The 22,822-nt window shown below is 44.6% G+C and overlaps 3 protein-coding genes across 4 annotated transcripts; 2 read left to right on the top strand and 1 right to left on the bottom strand.

The window, feature by feature from the left end:
• Positions 1-218: 218 nt before the first annotated feature.
• tfpt (TCF3 (E2A) fusion partner) lies at positions 219-20,055 on the bottom strand. 2 transcript variants are annotated; one of them, XM_083760767.1, is made up of 7 exons: positions 19,799-20,055; positions 18,226-18,332; positions 16,049-16,177; positions 15,012-15,082; positions 13,090-13,159; positions 11,700-11,861; positions 219-1,770 (listed from the first exon to the last, which is right to left on the bottom strand). In XM_083760767.1, the coding sequence occupies exons 2-7, from the start codon at positions 18,325-18,327 to the stop codon at positions 1,696-1,698; spliced, it is 609 nt and encodes a 202-aa protein (XP_083616893.1). In that variant the 5' UTR covers positions 18,328-18,332; positions 19,799-20,055; the 3' UTR covers positions 219-1,695. The 2 variants fall into 2 exon arrangements, with proteins under 2 accessions (XP_083616893.1, XP_083616894.1); XM_083760768.1 differs by having other exon boundaries at positions 18,226-18,327.
• Positions 4,362-10,979, top strand: LOC310855990 (activating signal cointegrator 1 complex subunit 3-like; the record flags this gene model as incomplete). Its single annotated transcript, XM_083761205.1, has 1 exon — positions 4,362-10,979. The coding sequence occupies one exon, from the start codon at positions 4,362-4,364 to the stop codon at positions 10,977-10,979; it is 6,618 nt and encodes a 2,205-aa protein (XP_083617331.1).
• Positions 20,056-20,156: 101 nt separating the features above from the next.
• ndufa3 (NADH:ubiquinone oxidoreductase subunit A3) lies at positions 20,157-22,421 on the top strand. The gene is made up of 4 exons (XM_083760798.1): positions 20,157-20,174; positions 20,454-20,528; positions 21,693-21,770; positions 22,227-22,421. The coding sequence occupies exons 1-4, from the start codon at positions 20,168-20,170 to the stop codon at positions 22,316-22,318; spliced, it is 252 nt and encodes an 83-aa protein (XP_083616924.1). The 5' UTR covers positions 20,157-20,167; the 3' UTR covers positions 22,319-22,421.
• Positions 22,422-22,822: the final 401 nt, after the last annotated feature.

Below are 22,822 nucleotides of genomic sequence, written 5' to 3'. Positions count from 1 at the left end.
GTTGTACACATTGGAAATTCTGTTGGAGCAGTTTTCCTTCTTCGTCCAGTTTAGTTGGCATCATCAAGCCCAGAAGTTTTCATTTTCTGCTCAATGTTGACACGGATTTTCATTAACATAACTAGAATCTGACTCCATTGATAAGAGGACAATGTATTAAGCAATACGCAAATGTATTTATTCATTAGGTGTGCAGTCTGTATGTTCACACTGTTTGTCTTCCAACAATAAAAAATACAATTAATCTTTATTCTAACAAAAAACAAAAGTACACAAACATGTGGATGGCTTATTAGATGTTACATTTAATATATATTCTTACAAAAGAGCTGATAGAATACACACATCACTTGTTGGAGTGCTGTGTTAGGACGTTTCATGAAAAAGAACAAGAACCTGCGCATGCTCACATGCTCCAATAAATCAATGACAACATTTCAAGCCTGGGCTCTTCATCGGGTCAAATTCTTTGACCCAAGTGTCCAGGCTATAAATGTTATACAAATTTAACGGAGCATGCAAAAGTGTGCAGTTCTGTTCTTTTTCATACAGTACATATTGTTACTGCATTGCCTCTTTAAAAAATAAAAGTGAATTCCTGTTGTCTCTGGGCCATTTGTCAATATGTAGGCTGTCAACATATTCTCCTGTACTTGTGTAATATGTTGAATTCAAACCTTTTCTCCTGTACTACACCACCCTTTTTCAGTCTCCAGTCTTCCTCAATAAAAAAAAAAGAAATATCACATCTTTACTGTGCACCTTAATAATCAAGGCAGGGTTGCACGTTTAACAAAAGGAGTTCAGCTTGAGAGCTATATACGGCGTACAGAGATCGATTCTCAAACTGTGAAATAATAAAACGTATACCGGAGAGCACATGATTATGCTGTCAGCAACTGACCAGCTGCTGGATTCAGCCCAGCCTCACTGGGTCAGACCCACCGTCTTAACCTTAACAGTATGTAATACATTCCAGCGATGGAGGGTCTGATTCACAAGTCAACATGTCTGTGTTTTGCCAGAGAAAATCTCAGGTATGTCTCGGATGGGCTAGTCTGTAACAGAAGTCCATGGTTGGCTAAGAAGTTAACTCATTCAATGACAGATTAAAAATACCTAAATTACTACCCAGCACCAGGCTATCTTTGCGCTCACGTGGTCCCTCGCTTCCTTGGGACTTGAAAGGTGAATCATAGGATAAAAAAATATATACTTCTTTGACAGTGTGGGCTTTCAAACAAAATGTCAAAACCTTTTTTTGTTGTCGCAGTGAATGACTTAATTCATGGTTAATTCATGTCACCCCCCTCCTTAACCACTTTTCTAAAGTTGTGCCCTAGACACTATATCAAATTGTCTGGCTACTACAGATTACTGGTTTGTATCTCTGTGTTGTTATCAACGACCAATGCAAAATATTTACATGACAGATCTATATATATACACATATATACACCAAAATAAATGAAGTGATTAAGGACCGACTTATAATATCAACACAGAGCTTTGCACAGTTCGCACTGGTCTCAGGTTCATTCTCCACTGCAGTCAGGTGTCCTTTCAAATGTTGTTTGAGCAAGGCACTGGAGCTCTTCCGTGCAAACTCACTTTGAATTGCTCCTGTAGCTACATAACTAAAAAGGTAAAAAAAAACATGCGTTTCCTCAGAGCTCCTCAGAGCTCTCTTCCCGGTTAGTGGGACAGAGAGGTCGGGCTGGGAAAGTCTCCAAACTGTGTTTCAGCCAACATGGATAGATCTCCTTCATTCTGTGGATGGGGAATGGAAACTTAGTTAACACCAATCCAAGAAGAATGCTCTAGGCCTAGGGGTGCAACACTTCATCAAACGAATCAATGTAATTCATTATAAATTTAAAAAAACATTTCCTTAAAAGAATATATATTAAACTAGATAAAGTGCCAATCGGCACAGGTCTCCACCAGGATTCTTCCTCAGCCTAGTGGGAATATGCGTGCACAGTTTCATCGCAATCGGACGCTGCGTTGAGGAGTTGTGGCCATTTGCTACTCCTGAAAACTGTAGGAGCCAATCGTGGCCAATCAGGATGGAATATGAGAAATCAAACAAACCTGTCTTGATCACATGACTATGGAGATCATGTGTACCGATTTGCGTGAAATTTGGATAAAATCTGAAGGAGTAATAATAGAAAATGTGTTTTACATATGTCGGCCTCCTGGTGGCGCTATAAAGAGCAGATGTGAAAAATTCCAGGCAAAGGTTTTTCCTTGGCCTCTAGGGAGTTGGCATACAAAGTTATCCACAGATCCGTGCAGTTAGAGGTGAAAACACTTTTGGGCCAGTTATAGCGCCACCTTGAGGCTGAGTTGAAATTGTTCATGTGGCATTTCGTCCTCGAATGGAATGTGGGTGCACAATTTCACGGAAATCACGCGATGTGTTCATGATTTGCAGCATTTTGTTTGAAACTGAGCACTCCTGTGAATTTTGGAAGCCAATCTTAACCAATCAGGATGGAGTCTGAGAAATCTGAAAGACCGGTTTGGTTGAATGGCTCTAGAGAGACTGTGTACCAATTTGCGTGATGTTTGGACACAATCTGTAGGTGTACTGTGCAAAAACTTGTTTTGCACAAAGCGGCCTCCTGGTGGCGCTATAACAGGCCGTTCTGGAAAGTTTGGGGCAGAGGTTCATGGTTGGCATCCAGGGAGTGTGTGTGCAAAATTTGGCATCGACCGGGTTAACGGTGGCCGAGATTAGCTGCTCACGGACGGACGGACACACGGACGGACACACGGACGGACGGACGGACACACGGACGGACGGAGTGCAAAACATACTCTCCCCCATGCCTTCGGCTGGTGGAGACAAAAAAACCTTCAAATTCTGAAAACGGCAAATCTACAATTTTTTCTTGAGATTTTTTTTGCTAAGAATGAAAAAAGCAGTTTGATTATTCGAAAAAGTAATAATAACCACTAACACCATAACCTAGAATTCGCTGTGCTGTATACCGTATGTGTCCAACACACACATGATCCCCTTTTCAACAATAGGGCACAGTGATTATGCATCAGATGATAATTAGTTAATTAAATATTGCGATCACCAATATTAATTACAACTATTAGTCTTGATAAAACAAAACAAAATAATTGTATGTTGATTAACTGAAAAGCTTCATAATGGCACTACAATTATAACAATAACAATCAATATTAATTGTGGAAAACAAAATCACCATAAAGGATTACACCGAAATGTGTTCCGTAGCCCTACTGCATATCAATCCATAGCAGTATCGAATTTTGTTTATTTTGTTTTCTTGTTTGTTTTGACTCAAAACGAGGTTTATTTCTCACAATTAAGAAATGTAAGGCATCATTTGAAATGCTCTCCGGCGATCTTTGTATTGTCTATTCATCATGCTCCAATGTGTAAAGGCTTTTACTGATGAAACATTCCGGCCGCTGTCATGAACAAAGACCAAACAAATTGAATCGGGGGTGCTTGTTATGTTATATTATTGTGAGGGCCCAAGGTACAGTATGGGGCCAACAGGAAGTAATAGTGGTTCTCAGACATCATTCTATGATGCCAAACTGCTATGTCGTATCTATGACACATGACTTCATGTATGGGCAAGGTTTAAACCCGATTCACACAGAATTAACTTCCTTATAGATGGCTTGACTCTGAAAGAGTCTAGCTGATGACATCATTTGTGCCCAAAGTGTGACAATCCCACTGTGGCTGCCACATGACGTCTCAGGGGCACATACATTAGTGGGATTCTATGTGAAGGCCAATGATCAATACATGCTCATTCAGACATCGCAAAAGATGCGTTTCGGACGGGCTTTCCGAACTAGTTCGGACAGCCTGGGGTTGCAGTAGCGTCCGAAAAAGAAGTTCAGAATGACGTCAAAATGTAGTTATCTCACCTCCCTTTCTGAAAAACAGTTTGGATGTCGGAAGGAACATGTATTGCACTTTAGTCTAGTGACTGTGCACATAAATCTGTCATTGATCGGTACATTGATATGCAAGATTATCTCTAGACCCAGGAGTAAATCGCTGTGGTCGCACACGCATCGTGGTGGAAGAAAAAACAAATCAAAAGCTATGTTGATCAGGAAAGTTACTCACAGGCAATGACATCACACTGACATCATTGTCATCCAATTAAGCAAAATCATATAATACAGATAAGTATAATACAATAATTTACTGTAATGATATACAAGTCAAGGGTATGCATAACAATAGAAACTTTAAAGAAAATGCGGCATGCCATCAAACAGAATTTACATCTCATTTAAGAAGAATAATTAGATGGTTAAACATCTCTTAGCATAGCAATGAAATGGCAATAATGGTGTCTCCACCACGGCTCACAGATGCACTGCGGTCCTTCTCTAAAGTCAGCAAAAAGGAGGATTTAACTGAGCATGTGTACGATCTAAGGACAAAGCGGTTGAAAAGACAGGAGCTGTTTGCCAAAGCTGGCCTGACATGGCAGAAGATTATTCAGTTTTGTACACAGAGCCAGGACAAGGCAGAGCAGCAGGCTGCCTCTCGGGAGCTGAGGAGCATCCTTCAGGCAGCCAAACAAATAGTGGGGACTGAGAATGGCCAAGAGACCATTGAAAGTGCTGCCGTTTTTCTCTTTGAGATCTTCCACAACAAAGACCATGTGGGTACTGCGGAAATACAGGCAATCAAGCAGATGTTCGGCCCTTTCCCAGCCTCCGCAGCTGAGGCCTCTTGTGCTGCGGTGGTACGGGCAGTGGCTCCGCTCGGAGAGTCCCAGGTGGAGGACTTTGTCCGGGCCCAGATCTCCTGCCACGACCATCAACGTGGCTCTGCCTTCGGAGGCAACATCGCATTCTCCTATGACTGCTACACTGTCGACCCCTTGGAGAACTTGCCCCCGGTCGAGGACGCGGAGAAGGAGGTCAGCCTGGATTTTAACAACTTCCTCAACAACCACCAGGGTACCGGGAGGGTCAGGGTTCAGGGGGATGGGTCTACATCAAGGGCTCCCAACCAGGGATCTGTGGACAGAGCTATTTTCATTGCAGAGGTAGAGAAGTACCTAAACGGAGGTAACATGATCTCCAACAGCCGAGAGGAGCTCTGCACCTCCCTGTACGAGATGCTGGCCTCCCATAAATGTAACGATGAGCTGCAGAATGAGCTGTTTGAGCTGCTGGGCCCAGAGGGGTTTGAGATGATATTCACCCTCCTGCAGCGAAGGGTGGCAATCGTTAACTCTCCCCTCTTCCTTGCACCCGAGCTCAGCCACATGTCAGATGGTAGCCGCAAATGCGCTGGCGAGGGATCCAAGCCCGCCTTTGCCTGCCAAGTCACCATCCAGTCCGAGCAGGAGAGACAGATGATGAGGATGAATTGGAAGAATGAGAAAAGGGAGAGAAAGAGAGTGAAATGTTATGATGACTCCTCAGATGACACCTTCTGCTTTGACTCCAAAGAGATAAGAACCCAGAGGGTGCAGGCCCTACTGACTGCACGCCAGGATCCTGTGTTCAACAGGGAGAAGGTGTATGAGCACGTCCACTACCCCAACGTTTACGACTGCCATGCTGAGGCCACAAAGACCCCTGCCTTTGTGGGAGGAGCAAAGATGCTGTTGCCAGAGGGCATCCGCAGAGACAATACTAAGATGTATGAGGAGGTGGAGATCCCACCCAACGCACCCATGCCCATTGGCATCGAAGAGAAGCCCATCTACATCTCTGAGCTGGATGAGATAGGGCAGCTGGTGTTCAAGGGGATGAAGCGCCTGAATCGGATCCAGTCCATCGTCTTCGAGATGGCCTACAACACCAATGAGAACCTGCTCATCTGTGCCCCCACTGGAGCTGGCAAGACCAATGTTGCAATGCTCACCGTCCTGCACGAGATCCGCCAGCACCTCCAACCTGGAGGGGTCATCAGTAAGGACGAGTTCAAGATTGTGTATGTGGCTCCTATGAAGGCCCTGGCAGCCGAAATGACCAACTACTTCAGTACACGGTTGGAACCACTGGGCATTACTGTCAGAGAACTCACTGGAGACATGCAGCTAACCAAAGCGGAGATCCTTCGAACACAGATGGTGGTGACCACGCCTGAGAAGTGGGACATCGTAACCAGGAAGGGTGTCGGAGATGTGGCCCTGTCCCAGATTGTCCGTCTGCTGATCCTGGATGAAGTGCACCTGCTCCACGAGGACAGAGGGCCCGTCCTGGAGAGCCTGGTGGCCAGGACCATCAGACAGGTGGAGTCCACCCAGAGTATGATCAGGATCCTGGGTCTGTCAGCCACGCTGCCCAACTACCTGGATGTGGCAACCTTCCTCCACGTAAACCCCTACATCGGCCTTTTCTTCTTTGATGGCCGTTTCAGGCCGGTGCCCCTCGGCCAGACTTTTGTTGGCATCAAAACCACCAACAAGATTCAGCAGCTGCATGACATGGAGGAGGTGTGCTACAATAAAGTCCTGCAGCATATCACGGCCGGGCATCAGGTGATGGTGTTTGTCCATGCCCGTAATGCCACAGTGAAGACTGCCATGGGTCTGATTGAGATGGCCAAGAACCAAGGCAACATCACCCTTTTCCAACACCAACAGGGACCAGAATATGGCCAGTGTGAGAAACAGGTCCAGCGTTCCAGGAACAAGCAGTTGAGGGAGATATTCCCTGAAGGCTTTGGGATACACCACGCTGGCATGCTTCGCTCTGACCGCAGCCTGATGGAGAGCATGTTCTCCAAGGGTTACATAAAGGTGCTGGTGTGCACAGCAACACTGGCCTGGGGTGTCAACCTGCCTGCCCACGCCGTCATCATTAAGGGAACTCAGGTCTACGACAACGCACGCGGCTCCCTGGTGGACTTGGGCATCCTAAACATCATGCAGATCTTTGGGCGAGCCGGACGGCCACAGTTCGACAAGCATGGTGAGGGAATCATCATCACCACTCACGACAAGCTGAGCCACTACCTCACCCTGCTCACCCAACAGAATCCTATTGAAAGCCAGTTCCTCAAAAACCTGCCAGATAACCTCAATGCGGAGGTTGCCCTGGGTACTGTCACCAATGTAGATGAGGCAGTGAAATGGCTGGGTTATACCTACCTGTATGTACGGATGAGGGCCAACCCACTGGTATACGGCATCAACCACAAGGCTTACCAGATGGACCCAGGCTTGGAGCTGTACAGGCGGGAACTGGTGGTGCAGTCAGCCAGGAATCTGGATAAGGCCCGGATGATTCGCTTTGAGGAACGCACCGGCTACTTCTCTTCCACAGACCTGGGCCGGACGGCCAGCCACTTCTACATCAAACACAACACCATAGAGACGTTCAATGAGGTGTTCAACTCCCAGAAGACGGAGGCCGATATCCTCAGCATTGTGTCCAAGGCCGAGGAGTTTGACCAGGTCAAGGTACGTGATGAGGAGTTGGAGGAACTGGAACAGTTGCTGCGTAAGTACTGTCAGTTGCCGGCTGCGGGTGGGGTGGAGAACAGCTACGGCAAGATCAACATCCTTCTGCAGACCTACATCAGCCGAGGAGATGTGGACAGCTTCTCCCTAATCTCAGACCTCTCCTATGTGGCACAGAATTCTGCTCGTATCGTCAGGGCCCTGTTTGAGATCGCCTTGAGGAAGCGCTGGCCAGCTATGACCTATCGTCTGCTTACCCTCTGTAAGGTGATCGACAAGCAGCTGTGGAGCTCTGCTCATCCCCTCCGGCAGTTCCCTACCCTTCCCCACACAGTGCTGTCACGCCTGGAGGAGAAAAACCTCAGCCTGGATAAACTGAAAGAGATAAGGAAGGATGAGATCGGTCATATGCTGCACCATGTCAACATCGGGTTGAGGGTTAAGCAGTGTGCCCACCAGATCCCCTCAATCATACTCGAAGCCAGCATCCAGCCAATCACTCGTACCATCCTCCGTGTGAGCCTCGTCATCACCCCTGATTTCAGCTGGACGGACCAGGTGCACGGATCAGTGGGTGAACCCTGGTGGCTGTGGGTGGAGGACCCAATCAACGACCACATCTACCACTCTGAGTACTTCCTCCTGCAGAGGAAACAGGTGGTGACAAAAGAGCCTCTGCACATTGTGTTTAGCATCCCCATCTTTGAGCCTCTACCCTCCCAGTACTACATCAGAGCTGTGTCAGACCGCTGGCTGGGTGCTGAGGCTGTCTCCACTATCAACTTCCAGCACCTCATACTACCAGAGAGGCACCCCCCTCACACAGAGCTGCTGGACCTCCAACCACTGCCTATAACAGCCCTGGGAAACAGAGAGTATGAGAGCCTGTACAAGTTCACCCACTACAACCCCATCCAGACGCAGATATTCCACACGCTCTACCACACAGACACCAATGTCCTGCTGGGGGCACCAACGGGCTCCGGCAAAACCCTTGCTGCAGAGATGGCCATGTTCCGTGTGTTCAACAAGTATCCAACATCCAAGGTGGTGTATATCGCTCCCATGAAGGCCCTGGTCAAAGAGAGGATTGAGGACTGGAAGTTCCGAATAGAGAAAAAGCTGGGAAAGAAAGTGGTGGAGCTGACGGGTGACGTGACCCCCGACATGAGAGCAATCGCACAGGCTGACCTCATTGTCACCACACCAGAGAAGTGGGACGGGGTGAGCCGCAGTTGGCAGAACCGTAGCTATGTCCAGAAAGTAGCCATCCTCATCATCGACGAGATCCACCTGCTTGGGGAGGACAGAGGTCCAGTGCTGGAGGTCATTGTATCTCGAACCAACTTCATCTCCTCCCATACCTCCAGGAGTGTGCGTGTCATCGGCCTCTCCACTGCTCTGGCTAATGCGCGAGACCTGGCCGACTGGCTGGGGATCAAAGAGGCAGGCTTGTTCAATTTCCGTCCTTCAGTGCGTCCGGTGCCCCTTGAGGTTCACATCCATGGTTTCCCAGGACAGCACTACTGCCCCCGCATGGCCAGCATGAACAAGCCTGCCTTCCAAGCAATCCGCAGCCACTCTCCAGCCAAACCAGTGCTGATCTTTGTGTCCTCACGCCGTCAGACACGGCTCACAGCGCTGGACCTGATTGCCTACCTGGCCTCCGAGGACGACCCCAACCAGTGGCTGCATCAGGATGAGAGAGAGATGGAGGCCATCATTGCGACGGTAAAGGAATCCAACCTGAAACTCACGCTGGCGTTTGGGATTGGCATGCACCACGCCGGCCTGCATGAGAGAGACAGGAAAACTGTGGAGGAGTTGTTTCTTAACAGCAAGATCCAGGTACTGATCGCCACAAGCACACTAGCATGGGGGGTCAATTTCCCTGCTCACTTGGTGATCGTCAAAGGAACGGAGTACTTTGATGGAAAAACCAGGCGCTACATTGACTATCCCATCACAGATGTTCTGCAGATGATGGGACGTGCAGGCAGGCCACAGTTTGACAACCAGGGCAAAGCAGTCATCCTGGTCCATGATATCAAAAAGGACTTCTACAAGAAATTCCTCTATGAGCCTTTCCCTGTGGAATCCAGTCTCCTGAGTGTGCTGTCAGACCATCTGAATGCCGAGATCGCGGCGGGGACCATCAACTCCAAGAACGATGCCTTAGACTACATCACCTGGACATACTTCTTCAGACGACTAGTGATGAACCCCAGCTACTACAAGCTGGAAGACGTCAGCCACAAGTCCATCAATAAGTACCTGTCCAACCTGGTGGAGATAAGCCTGAGGGATCTGGAGAGTTCCTACTGTATAGAGATACAAGAGGATGAGCGCACCATCAAGCCGCTGAAGAATGGTCAGATCTCCTCCTACTACTACCTGAAGCACCAGACCATCCGCATGTTCAAAGAGCGGCTGAGCGCCGAGTTGCCCATCCAGGAGATCCTCTCTGTTCTCACGGATGCAAAGGAGTACGCAGAGCTCCCCGTCAGACACAATGAGGACCAGCTGAACATCGAGCTGGCTAAGGAACTCCCTCTGCCTGTGAAACCACACTCCTATGACAGCCCCCACACCAAGACCCACCTGCTGCTACAGGCTCACTTCAGCAGAACCCAACTGCCGTGCAGTGACTACAACACAGACACCAAAACGGTGCTGGACAACACCATCCGTGTCTGCCAAGCTATGCTGGATGTAGTTGCCAATGAGGGCTGGCTGGTGACTGCTCTCAACATATGCAACCTGGTGCAGATGGTTGTCCAGGGCAGGTGGCTGCACGACTCGTCATTACTGACACTGCCCCATATTGAACAAAAGGACCTCCATCTGTTCAGCCAGCTGGCTAACAAGAAGGAGACAGGTGGGGCTGGAGGCTTCAACGGACCAATCGAAGGACTACCTGAGCTTATCACCACCTGCGAAGGGAGAGAGAGTAGGTTTGCCCTCATCTTTGGTCAGGAGCTGCAACCAAATCAGATCACCCAGGCGTGGTCATTCCTCAGCCATCTGCCAGAGGTGGAGGTGGGGCTGAGCGTGAAAGGCTGGTGGGAGGAGTGCCGGGAGCAGACAGAGCACCCCGTTCCTGCCGTTGTGGGTGGCAGTCTGACGGAGAGAAGCTGGATGGATGTCCACGCTGACCAGGAGTACGTGCTCCAGGTGTCACTGAGGCGCGTCAATATTGGACAGAAGAGGAGGAAGCAAGACAGCAAGGCCCAGGCCCCCCGGTTCCCTAAGGCGAAAGATGAGGGCTGGTTCCTGGTTCTAGGAGAAGTGGACCAGAGGGAGTTGCTGGCTGTCAAACGGGTTGGATATGTACACAGCCAGAGACTTGTCTCCGTGGCCTTCTACACCCCAGAGAAGGCTGGAAAGTGTGTTTACACCCTGTACCTGATGAGTGACTGCTACCTGGGACTGGACCAGCGGTATGACATCCACCTCAATGTGACCCCTGCCAGGATCACTACCAAGGAGGTCAATACCAAGGTGACAGACGCCATGAGTGATTTGTCCCTCAAGTGACACAACATATACCAGCCAGCATTGGCCAACCCATTCACCATTGTGTCTGCCTTAACTGGGCATGTATTACGACAGGCGGAGGACTGGGTGGGGGCGTCTACGATACGATGACAGAGATTTACACACCGTTTGTGACATTTGGGAGTCAAACTTACCTTACTCCAACCAGTAAGGGGTGACACATTCAAATGTGTCACTCGTGTGAAGTGAGGGGCGCTCTTATAATCATACATCATCACATTCCGGCCAATCACTTTTGGCATCCTCACTTTTCTGTCCTTTTATCTTCACTCTGTAAGCCCTCGGCCAATCGAATCATGGCTATACATAAGACAGACAAAGCTGGGCATAGGTCGAAAAATGATAAAAAGATAATGAAATAGTTATTCCCAGTTCTGCTCCCAGCTGAACAGTGTCCCCTGACCAAATACAGCCAACCGTGTTTGTTGGAGTGCCTGGCCAAGGCGGACGGACGCTCAACGGAAGATTCTAACCCCAGTCTCCACTGTTGTTGGCAGAACTTTACCCCTGTCCCATGCACCACCTGGATGCCCCTAGGCATATATAAGCGTTATTCCCAACCGGTAAAGATATAAAATAAGGTTGAATAACAGTTCCTTTAATGCACTTGCAAATAAATGGCTTTTGTGAAAAGAGTCCATTACCTCCAAAGTGCACGAGAGCCATGCAGATAACCTTGTTTAAAGTGTCTTCACACACCTGTTGGTCCTTGTCCTTCTCCTGCTTTGGCATGCGATGTCTCCTCTTCTTCAGACCGCCAGCAGGATGGAAAGAAGTGGAGGAGCAGGAGCCAGCAGACACACCATTGGGCCTATCGTCCTCCGCTCCAGGGGCGTAGTCTAGTTGGGCGCCAGACTCATCCTGAAATGGATCGACAGTCAACATGATGTCCCCGCACCAAGGGATGCAGTGACTGACAACTAGAATGGGGCATATTTTTTCGACAGGCCACGTGCCGTGGCCTACACAGGGCTATGTAATTTTTGGTTTGCAGCTGTGGGAAGGGAATTGCGTCTCCTTCCAAAATATGGTTAGCCATTTCACATGATGTCATTCCCTTATGGGTATAATTGCTTTTGGCTCTGCAGTGCGGCGACACAATATGTGATTCGGGTGTACGACCTATGGTCCCCGAGTTATAGGCCAAAATGTAAAGCGTAAAGGTGAAAGAAAGAGAGCGCTACCCAAAGCCAACTCCCCAATTCCTCCCAAAACATTAGTGTATAGGACGCTGTGAGTGAGAGTATGCCACTACAAATATGGACCTGGTCTCATCCACCGGTTACTATAACCAAGCTTAAAAAAAACTCAGCCCCAAAGACACCCCAAGACACATTCTGCATCTGCCACTGTTATACAGTAGGTGATACAGTATATAGATTACAAGTAAATTATGTTCTTTATTTGCTAGTTTGCTAGTTCTTTATATGTAGTGCCGCATATTAATTGCAGCAGTACATAATATCAACAAAAAGACAATATATACGGAAATGGAATGAATTTATTGGAAGGACCTAGAACTGAAATCTGAGTGCAGTCATCAGTACCCATTGAAACTCTGTTGACCTTTAAAAACTGGATTGTAAATGTGCACATTTGAGAATAATGCTCTCACCAAATGTATTTTCTCGTTTACAATACAGGCTGATCCCCCTCCTTTCTAACCCAAACACAAATAACGTGTTTGGGGACACAGACTAGAGACACAGTGAACTAACATGAGAGTTGCAGTGAACTAACATGATAGTTGAATGACTGTTCAGGATAGTCTAACAAATGCCCTAAAATGAGTGTGACACTATTATACTCATACAACAACAAAAAAATCACACATGTGTGAAGTGATGCGTCATCATACATCATCTCATTCTGGCCAATCACAATTTGCATCCTCACTTTTGTCTTCAATGTTTGTGTTTACACACTTTTGTCTTCAATGTTGAATGTTTGCATTTACACAGACGCGCACACACAGTTGGACATGGAGGGGAAAAGCAAGTTGTTGTGTGCAATCTCTGTCCCTGATGATATAGTGTATTTGTCATGATGAATACATATATGTAAACATCACTAATGCAAATATTCTCACCTCCAGTAGTATGGTGAGCTGGGAATTCCTGTAGTCATCACCATGAGTGTCGAGAGTCTTCATGAGAAACCTACAATGCAATGAAATGGACGTTGTAAAGAGATCAGGAGTAAAGGGGTGAGGACTAAACAATGAAATGGTTGTTGTAAAGAGATCAGGAGTAAAGGGGTGAGGACTAAACAATGAAATGGTTGTTGTAAAGAGATCAGGAGTAAAGGGGTGAGGACTAAACAATGAAATGGATGTTGTAAAGAGATCAGGAGTAAAGGGGTGAGGACTAAACAATGAAATGGATGTTGTAAAGAGATCAGATTCAGGAGTAAAGGGGTGAGGACTAAACAATGAAATGGATGTTGTAAAGAGATCAGGAGTAAAGGGGTGAGGACTAAACAATGAAATGGATGTTGTAAAGAGATCAGGAGTAAAGGGGTGAGGACTAAACAATGAAATGGATGTTGTAAAGAGATCAGGAGTAAAGGGGTGAGGACTAAACAATGAAATGGATGTTGTAAAGAGATCAGGAGTAAAGGGGTGAGGACTAAACAATGAAATGGATGTTGTAAAGAGATCAGGAGTAAAGGGGTGAGGACTAAATAGCCAGAAGGACTATCCCCACATGATTTATGGCGGTGGTTTCCAAACTTTTTCATGTCAAGGACCCCCAAATTGAAACTCATTAGCCCACGGACCCCCGTTAGAAAATATATATGCCAAGTAAGCCCCATAAGAGAAGGTTTTTACAGCTCTGGCGGTGATTCTCAACCATTCTCATTTCAAGGACCCCCAGGTGTGACCTGAATTAGGCTACGTAGTACATACCCCTATTAAAAGGACCACTTCACCACTTTTCAACCCATCTTCATATAATAGGTCCTCACTAATAATCATGAAAAAACGATGCAATCTTTTTCTACTCTGTCTGTGTCTCATAGGAGGGCTGTGGGCAGTTCAGAAACCGTCTTCCAGTGACATCATCGATGGGGAACACAAGCTAATAAAAACTGCAGGCTTTCTAGTCCTGAAAAGTTGCAATGCGAAAATAGAAGCCATCGTTCTCACGATAATGAAAATCTAAATATTTTTGTAAAAAAATCTTGTTTAAAAGAAATCTGCCTAATGATGATGTCACTGGAAGACGGTTTCTAAACTGCCCACAGCCGCCCTATGAGACACAGAGTAGAAAGAAATCGTGCCATTTTTTCATGATTATTAATTTATTAGTGAGGACATATTATATGAAGATAGGTTGAAAAGTGGTGAAATGGTCCTGGCATTTCTATCTCTGCGACCCCAATGTATATTGTAAAATCAAAGTTAATTTAACTCTGAGAGTGTACAAATGGACCATTTGATTCCATTTGTACACTCTCCGAGTTACAGACCCATAACGGTCCATTTGGTTCCTAATTATAACTTAGCTGGGGACCCCCTGGAACTCTCTCTCTCCCCTGGACTTCCACTTTGGGAACCATTGATTTATGGCAAGCAGTCATACTCAAGACACTATGAAACATCCAACACACTAAAGTAATTGGAAAAGCACGCCCCCCTCACGTATTAGGAGGGCAGTATGAGTCACCAGAACCAAAGATGGGTGTTTTTCGATTAATTATATCCTGATTAAAATCTAGTTTGGGTTAGGGTTACAAGTTATAATCGGTTGTTTGTATAGGAATTTAGGAAGTGGGCGTGATATAATTAAATATATAAATACTGAATCAAGCGACTTAAAAACTGTCTGGGGTGCCCACAAAAGCCTGAGTAGATGTTACAAAATACCCCAAACATGTTTGAAAGTGAAATATCCCTATTATATTATCATTAAAATCTTAGTGTTTTGCCAATTATTTGGGGGCAATATCTCATGGTCCACTAGTGGGCCTGTGGGTCCACAGGTTCAGAATCGCTGGTATAAACTGTACCGTCTCTCTTTCTTCATGCGCCGTGTTAGTCTCTGAACCTGGTGAAGACGACCAAGGATCTTCTGGTTCACCTGATACAGACATGAGGGATGTTTTTCAACTGTTGGTTTTTAATCACTAACTCTGGTGTTGTTTTTTGGGGCATGTCACTAAAGGCTACCATTTTCAAATATACAACAGTTTGTGAGCTTGTAGTTCGGGTAGTTTCACAAATCGTCTTACAACTACGTATACAGTACTATAGCCCAGGGCATAGCAGTGGCTGCCATTTTCTGGTGCCACAAACAGAAAGTTTTCAGAAAATATTTTATTTTTAAGCCTGGATGGAACCAAGCCATCTCTAGGCTGAATCATGACCAGAAAACGTTTGCTTCTGCAAAAAAGTGCATTTATTAAATATAGTATAATATTTATAATTAAATATAAACATTTCGACACAGAGTCAAATACTTCATGCCTCATGATGATTCACCAGGAGCAGGATAAATCTCTATGGGAGAAAACAATGGGCCTTCTATCTGTGGCACCACACTTAAAGCCCTATATACCGTAATTTCCGGACTATAAACTGCTACTTTTTTCCCATGCTTTGAACCCTGCGGCCTATACAACGGTGAGGCTAATCTATGGATTTTTGCAGCTAACGGCCACTAGGGGACCTTCTAAATCTATCTCTATGGCCTCTATGCGGCTTATAGTCCAGTGCAGCTTGTATATGTACACATTTGGTTTTCCCCCTAAATTTAGCTGGCTTATATTCAGGTGCGCTTTATAGTCCGGAAATTACGGTACTTAGTTGACCGGAGTCCCCCAGGGCTCAATACTTGGTCCACGCCCTTTTTCTCTCTACACTAATGTGTACATGCTTGGCAATAATAACAAATCTAAACCTCACAGTGCGCAACACCGTTGAATGGCAAATTATAAAATAGGGCTTCGTCGACGTTTTAAAAATGAAACTCTCAACCTCTCAATTGTTCATAAAAAAGTAATTGTTTGAATAATCCCTGAGAAAGCAGCCCTAATAAATAACATACCTGTTCTATTTCTTTGCATCTCTTACTGAGAGCCAGGTATTTCCTTTTGTTCAGTGCTCTCGTCTCTTCGTCCTCTTGTCCTCCAATCTCATCCTCTAGGAGCTCAGTTCCTCCTGGACCCAGCTCCACCTGTTGGCAGTAGAGCCCAGCCCATTAAACATTTTTGTGATGCTGATCCAGTGTTGATTTCAACATTTCAATAGTTTTCATTTAGTTTTAGTCACATTTTAGTCACCTGGAATGTTTTAGTGTTAGTCTAGTTTTAGTCACAAGATTTGAGTCGACTAAATCTACAGTTGATTTAGTCTACTAAAATGTGTTTTGGCGGGTCTTGTTGCTGTTGTAATGACTGATTTTACACTTGCTGAAAATAGCCAATCTACAAGCTCACAGCGCCACGTTGCGACATGTTGTGTGAGCTTGTAGATTGGCACTCACTCTCCCCGCTGACAGCCAGGGGTGCTGCCCCAGCCCATAGGAGTACTACTACACCGACTTCCCTCCCCCAAACACGGGCCAATTCTTATTGTACTATCGACGCTCGACAAGGCTGAATGCAAGCTGGTGGACAGGCACTTATTATCATAATAATTCGATGGTTTGTTTCATAGTGGTAGATAGATAGATTCTTTATTTTTGTGTCATGCACCAAAGGCGCCCACATGGACTTACAGGACACACCATATCATTGCTTCAATATTGCATTGTGTACAAGAAACATATTTACACAAACAAAGCATTTTGCCTTTTTTCCCACGCTTTGCATAAAAAGTCTGCTAAAGCAAAAATACCTTTCCTAAAACAAAATTCCAGTTTTTCATAGTCCTCTAACCAGAAAAAGTTAGCACAGATGGTTGTCATTTTACAAAATAATACATGTCTTAATTCTTCATATAAAGGGCAGTAAAACAAAAAATGAATTTCATTTTCAATTTCTTTCAAATCACACACTAGACACACTCTGTCCTCCTCAGGAGTACCAATGAATCTACCCGTTTCTAAAGCTAATGGTAAGGTCCCAGAATGCAGCTGTGCACAAAAAGATCTCTGACCTTTGGATATATTTTGTGTAACATAATTATTTTTAATAAGACGATATGTTCTTAGTTTAGGTTTGTACCATAAATCAACAGCCCAACTCTCCTTATACCCAAGGAACATATATTTCTGTATTTCATGAATATTACAGCATAGTCTTTAAATAAATAAATGATGAATTATTCTTAAAGAATAAAGACTTTTACTTCATTAGCCCAGGGGTAACCATTAGAAATGTCCCAGTTAAAAATATTTTTGGTCAGTCTGTCATCGGACATATTAACAAGTCTATTCCAAAGTCTCAACATCTCACCTTTGTGTCTGATATTTACGGGCATCCATCCCATATCGCCGCTAATAGCCAAGATAGGCGTGAGCTTATGAACTCCAAGAAATGACCGTATGGCTCTATTTTGAATTGTGTTACAACTTTCATTGTTCGGAAAACCCCATACACCGGAGGCATAATCCGAAACAGGGCATATATAATTGACTGATATAATTGTGTATGTATAATATCCTAAATCCTTACAGGCTTTCACCTTATTCAGTACTGACCCCAGGGCTCTACCAGCTGAATCAGAAAGAACCTGAGTGCCTTCCTTGAAGTTCATATGCTCATCTAAAGTGAGGCCAAGATATTTATATGTCTTTGTGTATGTTAATACAGTTCTCCCACACATAAATGTAAATGGACTCCTTTCTACAGATGGTTTCCTAAAGTGAACAATTTGTGTTTTGTCAATGTTTACCACCAGCCTTCACCTCAAACACCAATCCGCAACAATATTGAGCATATTTTGCAGCTCCTTTTCACAATTGGCAAGTAAAACTATATCGTCTGCATACAAAAGTATGCCTACAATCATATCCGCTACTTCCACCCCCAATTTAGAGTTTCTAATCTCAATTGCTAGATCATTAACGTACATGGAGAACAACGTTGGTGACAAGACATCTCCTTGTTTCACACCAAAGTGTGTAGGAAACCATCCTGTTCTGAAGTCATTTACCTGAACACAAGCGATGGGGGCCGATACAGGGCCTTAATGGCGGCATAGAACTTCCCATTTACCCCTGATGTTAATAATCTGTATTCTTTGATTGGTCAACGACATGTGTCAGTTGCTTGACATTACCTCCCCCGGGCTCAACTCCACACCACCAGGTTCCAGTTCTGCCTCCAGGATGTGGCCTCCAAAGAGAGGAGGCAGCGCCAAGCCGGAAAAATCCTCCATCATCTAAACTAAAAAACAGCAAAGACAAACACAGCCAGCCAGGCAGCCACCCGGAGGAATATAAATACACAGACACAGTAAATGTGATGCATCAGCAACAAACAAAAATAAATAAATAGAAATAGCCTCATTCTAGCAGTAGTGAAATGGTAGCTCTGGTCCATAGCTCTAATGCGTTGCTATGGACCAGCGCTAGTGAAATGGTAGCCTCGATACCCAGGCTTTCATTTCGTAGTGAAATGGTAACCAGAATAGTGGGCACCTGAGAACTCTGGGCAACGTTTATTAGTATTTTTTCAGCCAAATTTAAGGCTAGCTAGCTTAAGGACTTCTCCAAGTCCTTAACGCTATGGACCAGAGCAAATTTAAGGGGCCAATAGTTCTTACAATTGCTACAAATTTATCAAATCCTGTGGATAGACAATCATTTTGGGCAGAACCGAGAAGTTGAAGGGTAAATGTAGGTCTAATAATGTTGTATGCATGTCCAAATCATAGCTTACTTTACATGATTTCTTATTTTCTAGCCATTTTCCAAAGCATACAGCGTACACATAAGACTAAGATTTAGACTCTCGTAGATGTATTTTTCGATTCTGTTGTCAGAATCGAAAAATACATCTACGAGAGTCTAAATCTATTAGGCTGAGAGTACATACACACATTTAACACTGAGGTGCTGAATGTCCAATGTTTAGGTGGCAGGTGACCAATGAATCGACTTGTATTCCAGTGAAATGAAACATCATCATTAGCAGTTATCAGAGAGACATTAGCCCCAATATGTCCCCTCAGGGAACATATATGTTTAAATCTAGACTTAAAACCCATCTTTTTTCCCTGCATTATGATTCCCCCTAGTTTCACAGAAATCACTATATTCACCGTGCTCTGCCCTGTGGTTTTAAAACTCTATGCTATTTTAATGGATATTCTGAACGCATTTTTACCTATCTTTAACTGTGTCCTATCGCATGGTACTTATGTCATCCATGTATTATGCTTGTTATTGTGCTATGGTATTTTCTGCTTTTTTGCTGTGTATTGTTGTGAAGTGCACAGAGACCCCTTGGGGTGATGTTTCACTATTGATTGATTGATTGATTGATTGATTGATTGAAATGTTTATTAACAGTTTGCAGAATTACAGTACATTTCAAGCACAAAATCAATACAAAGACTGTTAACTGTGAGTGGACGACCCAATTAAGCATTACACTTGTTTACACTTTACACAGGGTCCACCTTGTTCAATTCATCAAACATTTTAGAGACGTACAAAAAGACACTTCTATATAGTTAAAGAACAGAACAGGAATTCATCATAAAGGAAGCAAAAAGGGAAAAGAAACATATACAATGAGGGGAAAGGGGGGGGGGGGGATACAAATAAACTGAAACTGATATTGGGGCTACACAGCATCAGTGGGTTGAGTTTGTTATAAAAAGTGGTTTGAATATTAAACCTACTTACTTTATTATGGCTCAGATGATCAGATCACTGATGCTCTGAGTCTGTAGTGGAAACTTGTCTTTCTTTTTCAAAGATCCACTATTATGTCATCGCATCGGGTACATCCTAACGGACAAGTAATACCTAAATGACGCACCAAATTTAATTCATTCTATAATACATAAAAAATTAAATACAACCATTCAAAATGAATGTTTAAGACAAAAAAAAATAACCTTCTGGTTGGGGGGTTGTTTCACACTCACAACATTACGGAACAACCATTGTCGAATGTTTTTACGCGACGGGCGCAATAAAGTACGTCACCGCAGGCATCTATACCAACTACATGTCCCATGAGCCCTAGCTACAGTTAAACTACAAGTCAACATGGCAGGTGCGAGGCATTTTTGTTTTGAAGCATTCGTACACCATAGGCAATACTTCTTTATTTAGATTAATTTATTTACTTGTCGCGCAATTTAATAGTTTGAATATTAGCATTTATTCCAACGAAACTGCACAGCGGGTTCCTTTAAAAGCTATGGCATTTATTAATCTAAAGAGCAGACATGACCTTGGCTGTGTTGCTAATGTTGGCTAGCTGCTGGTTAGCTGACTTGGTGGATTCATTGTTGTGTTAGTTAAATCATCATCATGGCTCTTTTCTCTCCAGGGATCGGAGCATTTCTAAAGAATGTGTGGAATAAGGAGCCAGTGATATTTGCATCCTGCGCCCTTGGGCTTTGCGGTCAGTTACATTTGGATCTAAGGCTATCAGATATATTTGAGTGACCCCACTCATCCATTTGCGTTTGCGATCTGCTTGTCTCACCAACATTGGAGCTGTAGTCCAAACTTGAATTATCCTCTTTCAATCTGCCGAGCTTGTTTTTCATAAAAGTCCCCCGTAGACATGTTATGAGCTACTTTCTGTCAATACATTCTGTGCAAGTGATTATCCAAGGAACAGCAATGTCCTGTTTGGTTCACCTGTGTTGGTTAATGAGCACCAGTATGAGTACCAGTAGGGGCGCTGTTGTGCCATGCAGAGACAGTGCTGCACTGTTGCCTGCTAATGAGAGAGAGAGAGAGGGGGGAGTTGCACCACTCTGTTCACACAGGTGTGATTATTAAGTGCTGGAGTTTGGAAGCGCTCGTCGTAAGTCACTGAACTGCCCTGCATGCATCTGTTTCGCATTTGCACATAATGCAGGAGGCAGCAGCGCGACCCCTTAAGAAAAACAAGCGCTTCCAAACTCCAACATTTCCTCTTCTTGACAGAAAGTAGCTCATAACATATCTACGGGGGATTTTTATGAAAAACAAGCTCGGCAGATTGAAAGAGCATAATTCAAGCTTGGACTACAGCTGCAATGTTGGTGAGTTTAACGTCGTTTAAGACAAGCAGATCGCAAACGCAAATGGATGAGTGGGGAGTCAATGGAGGGTATTGCAACTCTAGATTCATCCCATTATAAAAAAATCTAGAGTTGCAAATTGCGGCTATCCTATAGACGGCTATGTGTGTGGCTGTGTCTGTCCCTATGTCCGAGCACGAAAATAGCGTTTGTTCACCACCAAGTGTCACTTTTGCACAGCCTAACACAGACACACACAGGCCAGGGAGGAGGGCTTGTACAGTACAGTACAACACCACTCAGACGGGTCTGAATTTTTTACAATAGAGTCTGACTTTTACTTTGGTATCTAGGATATACAAATGTCTATTAAATACCGGTACATACATGACACAGTGCAGATGAAAATGTTAAAGATGTCTTTAATATCAATAACACCACATTAAGAAGTAAATGTGTTTCTTCTATTTAGAATAATTGTAATAGTGTAAATGAAAACATGTTCTGTATGATTGATCATTGACGGTATGTGATGTTTCTTTTATCATCATCAGGCATGGCCCTTCCATTGGTCAGTCCCTGGACAAAGTACAGTGGAATGATGAATGAGGCTACTCCATACAACTACCCAGGTAAGCAGAGCTGCTGAACCATTTTTATTTAGTGTTCTGTTCATGTACTGTAGCACTCGGAGCCATAGAGTAAAGGCTCATACATACTCCAGTTTTAGGTGATAAGTTATCACCTCAAACTGGAGTATGAATGCAGCTTAAGACAGAGTTACGATAGGGCTCTTCTACATAGACTTGTATTGAAAAGGGACAAACCGGAAGTTTATGGAATCCATTGGAGTCTATGGGCTCGCTCGAGTACATGAACCACGTTACCGGGCTAACCACGTTACTCTGGTAGCACTATAGTGCTACCAGAGCCTACATACTACTATACTATACTACCTACTATACCTACATTCATAGACGTTAAATAATGGTGGTCCATTACCTGTTGCACCCCTACTTGAAATTGAAAAGGTTGAGAAACCCTGAATACACTAAGCTTAATCCTTTATTTTTTCTACCTGCTTCCAGTCCCTTTGAGAGACGATGGAAACATGCCTGACGTTCCTGCACACCCCGCTGAACCCAAAGGAAATAACCTTGATTGGATGAAGAACCTATGAAGCTTATTGAGACCGAGTTGTACCAGCCCGTTGTTCCCGTTTATCTGTACAGTATAGCTGCTCTGTCTGTCAATGACCCACAATAAAGATTCCTTATTTGATACCACTTTTGTATTTTATGGCCCCCTGTTGGATCATATATATATATTCACAAAATCTGGATTGGTTAGACGAGTAAAACCTTCTAGACTAGAGTGAACACCATGCTTCTTTTGACTCTCACCAGGCAACTCAGAATCATCTTTGTCACATCAAAGGCGTAAAAGTGGGTGAAATGTGTTTTGTGCAAGGCTTTAAATGATGGGTCCATAAAGCCCTAACCACACCAACGGGTCAAGACGGTTTCAGCGTTGTCCCTGCGGTGAGATATGTCTTGTTGCACGACGTTGACCCTAGTGATTCAACGCATGGAATTCAATGGCCCAAACAAACCACACCGAAGGGTCAAGACGGTTTTAGCGTTAACTCCTTGCAACTGTTTTGACCCAAGGAGTTGCATGGTGA

This window comes from Protomyctophum parallelum (genome assembly GCF_964188405.1).
Source record: "Protomyctophum parallelum genome assembly, chromosome: 3".
In the NCBI taxonomy this organism is placed as follows: Eukaryota; Metazoa; Chordata; class Actinopteri; order Myctophiformes; family Myctophidae; genus Protomyctophum; species Protomyctophum parallelum.
The sequence above is the reverse complement of the archived record's forward strand: the minus strand, read 5'-3'. Positions and strand labels throughout refer to the sequence as shown.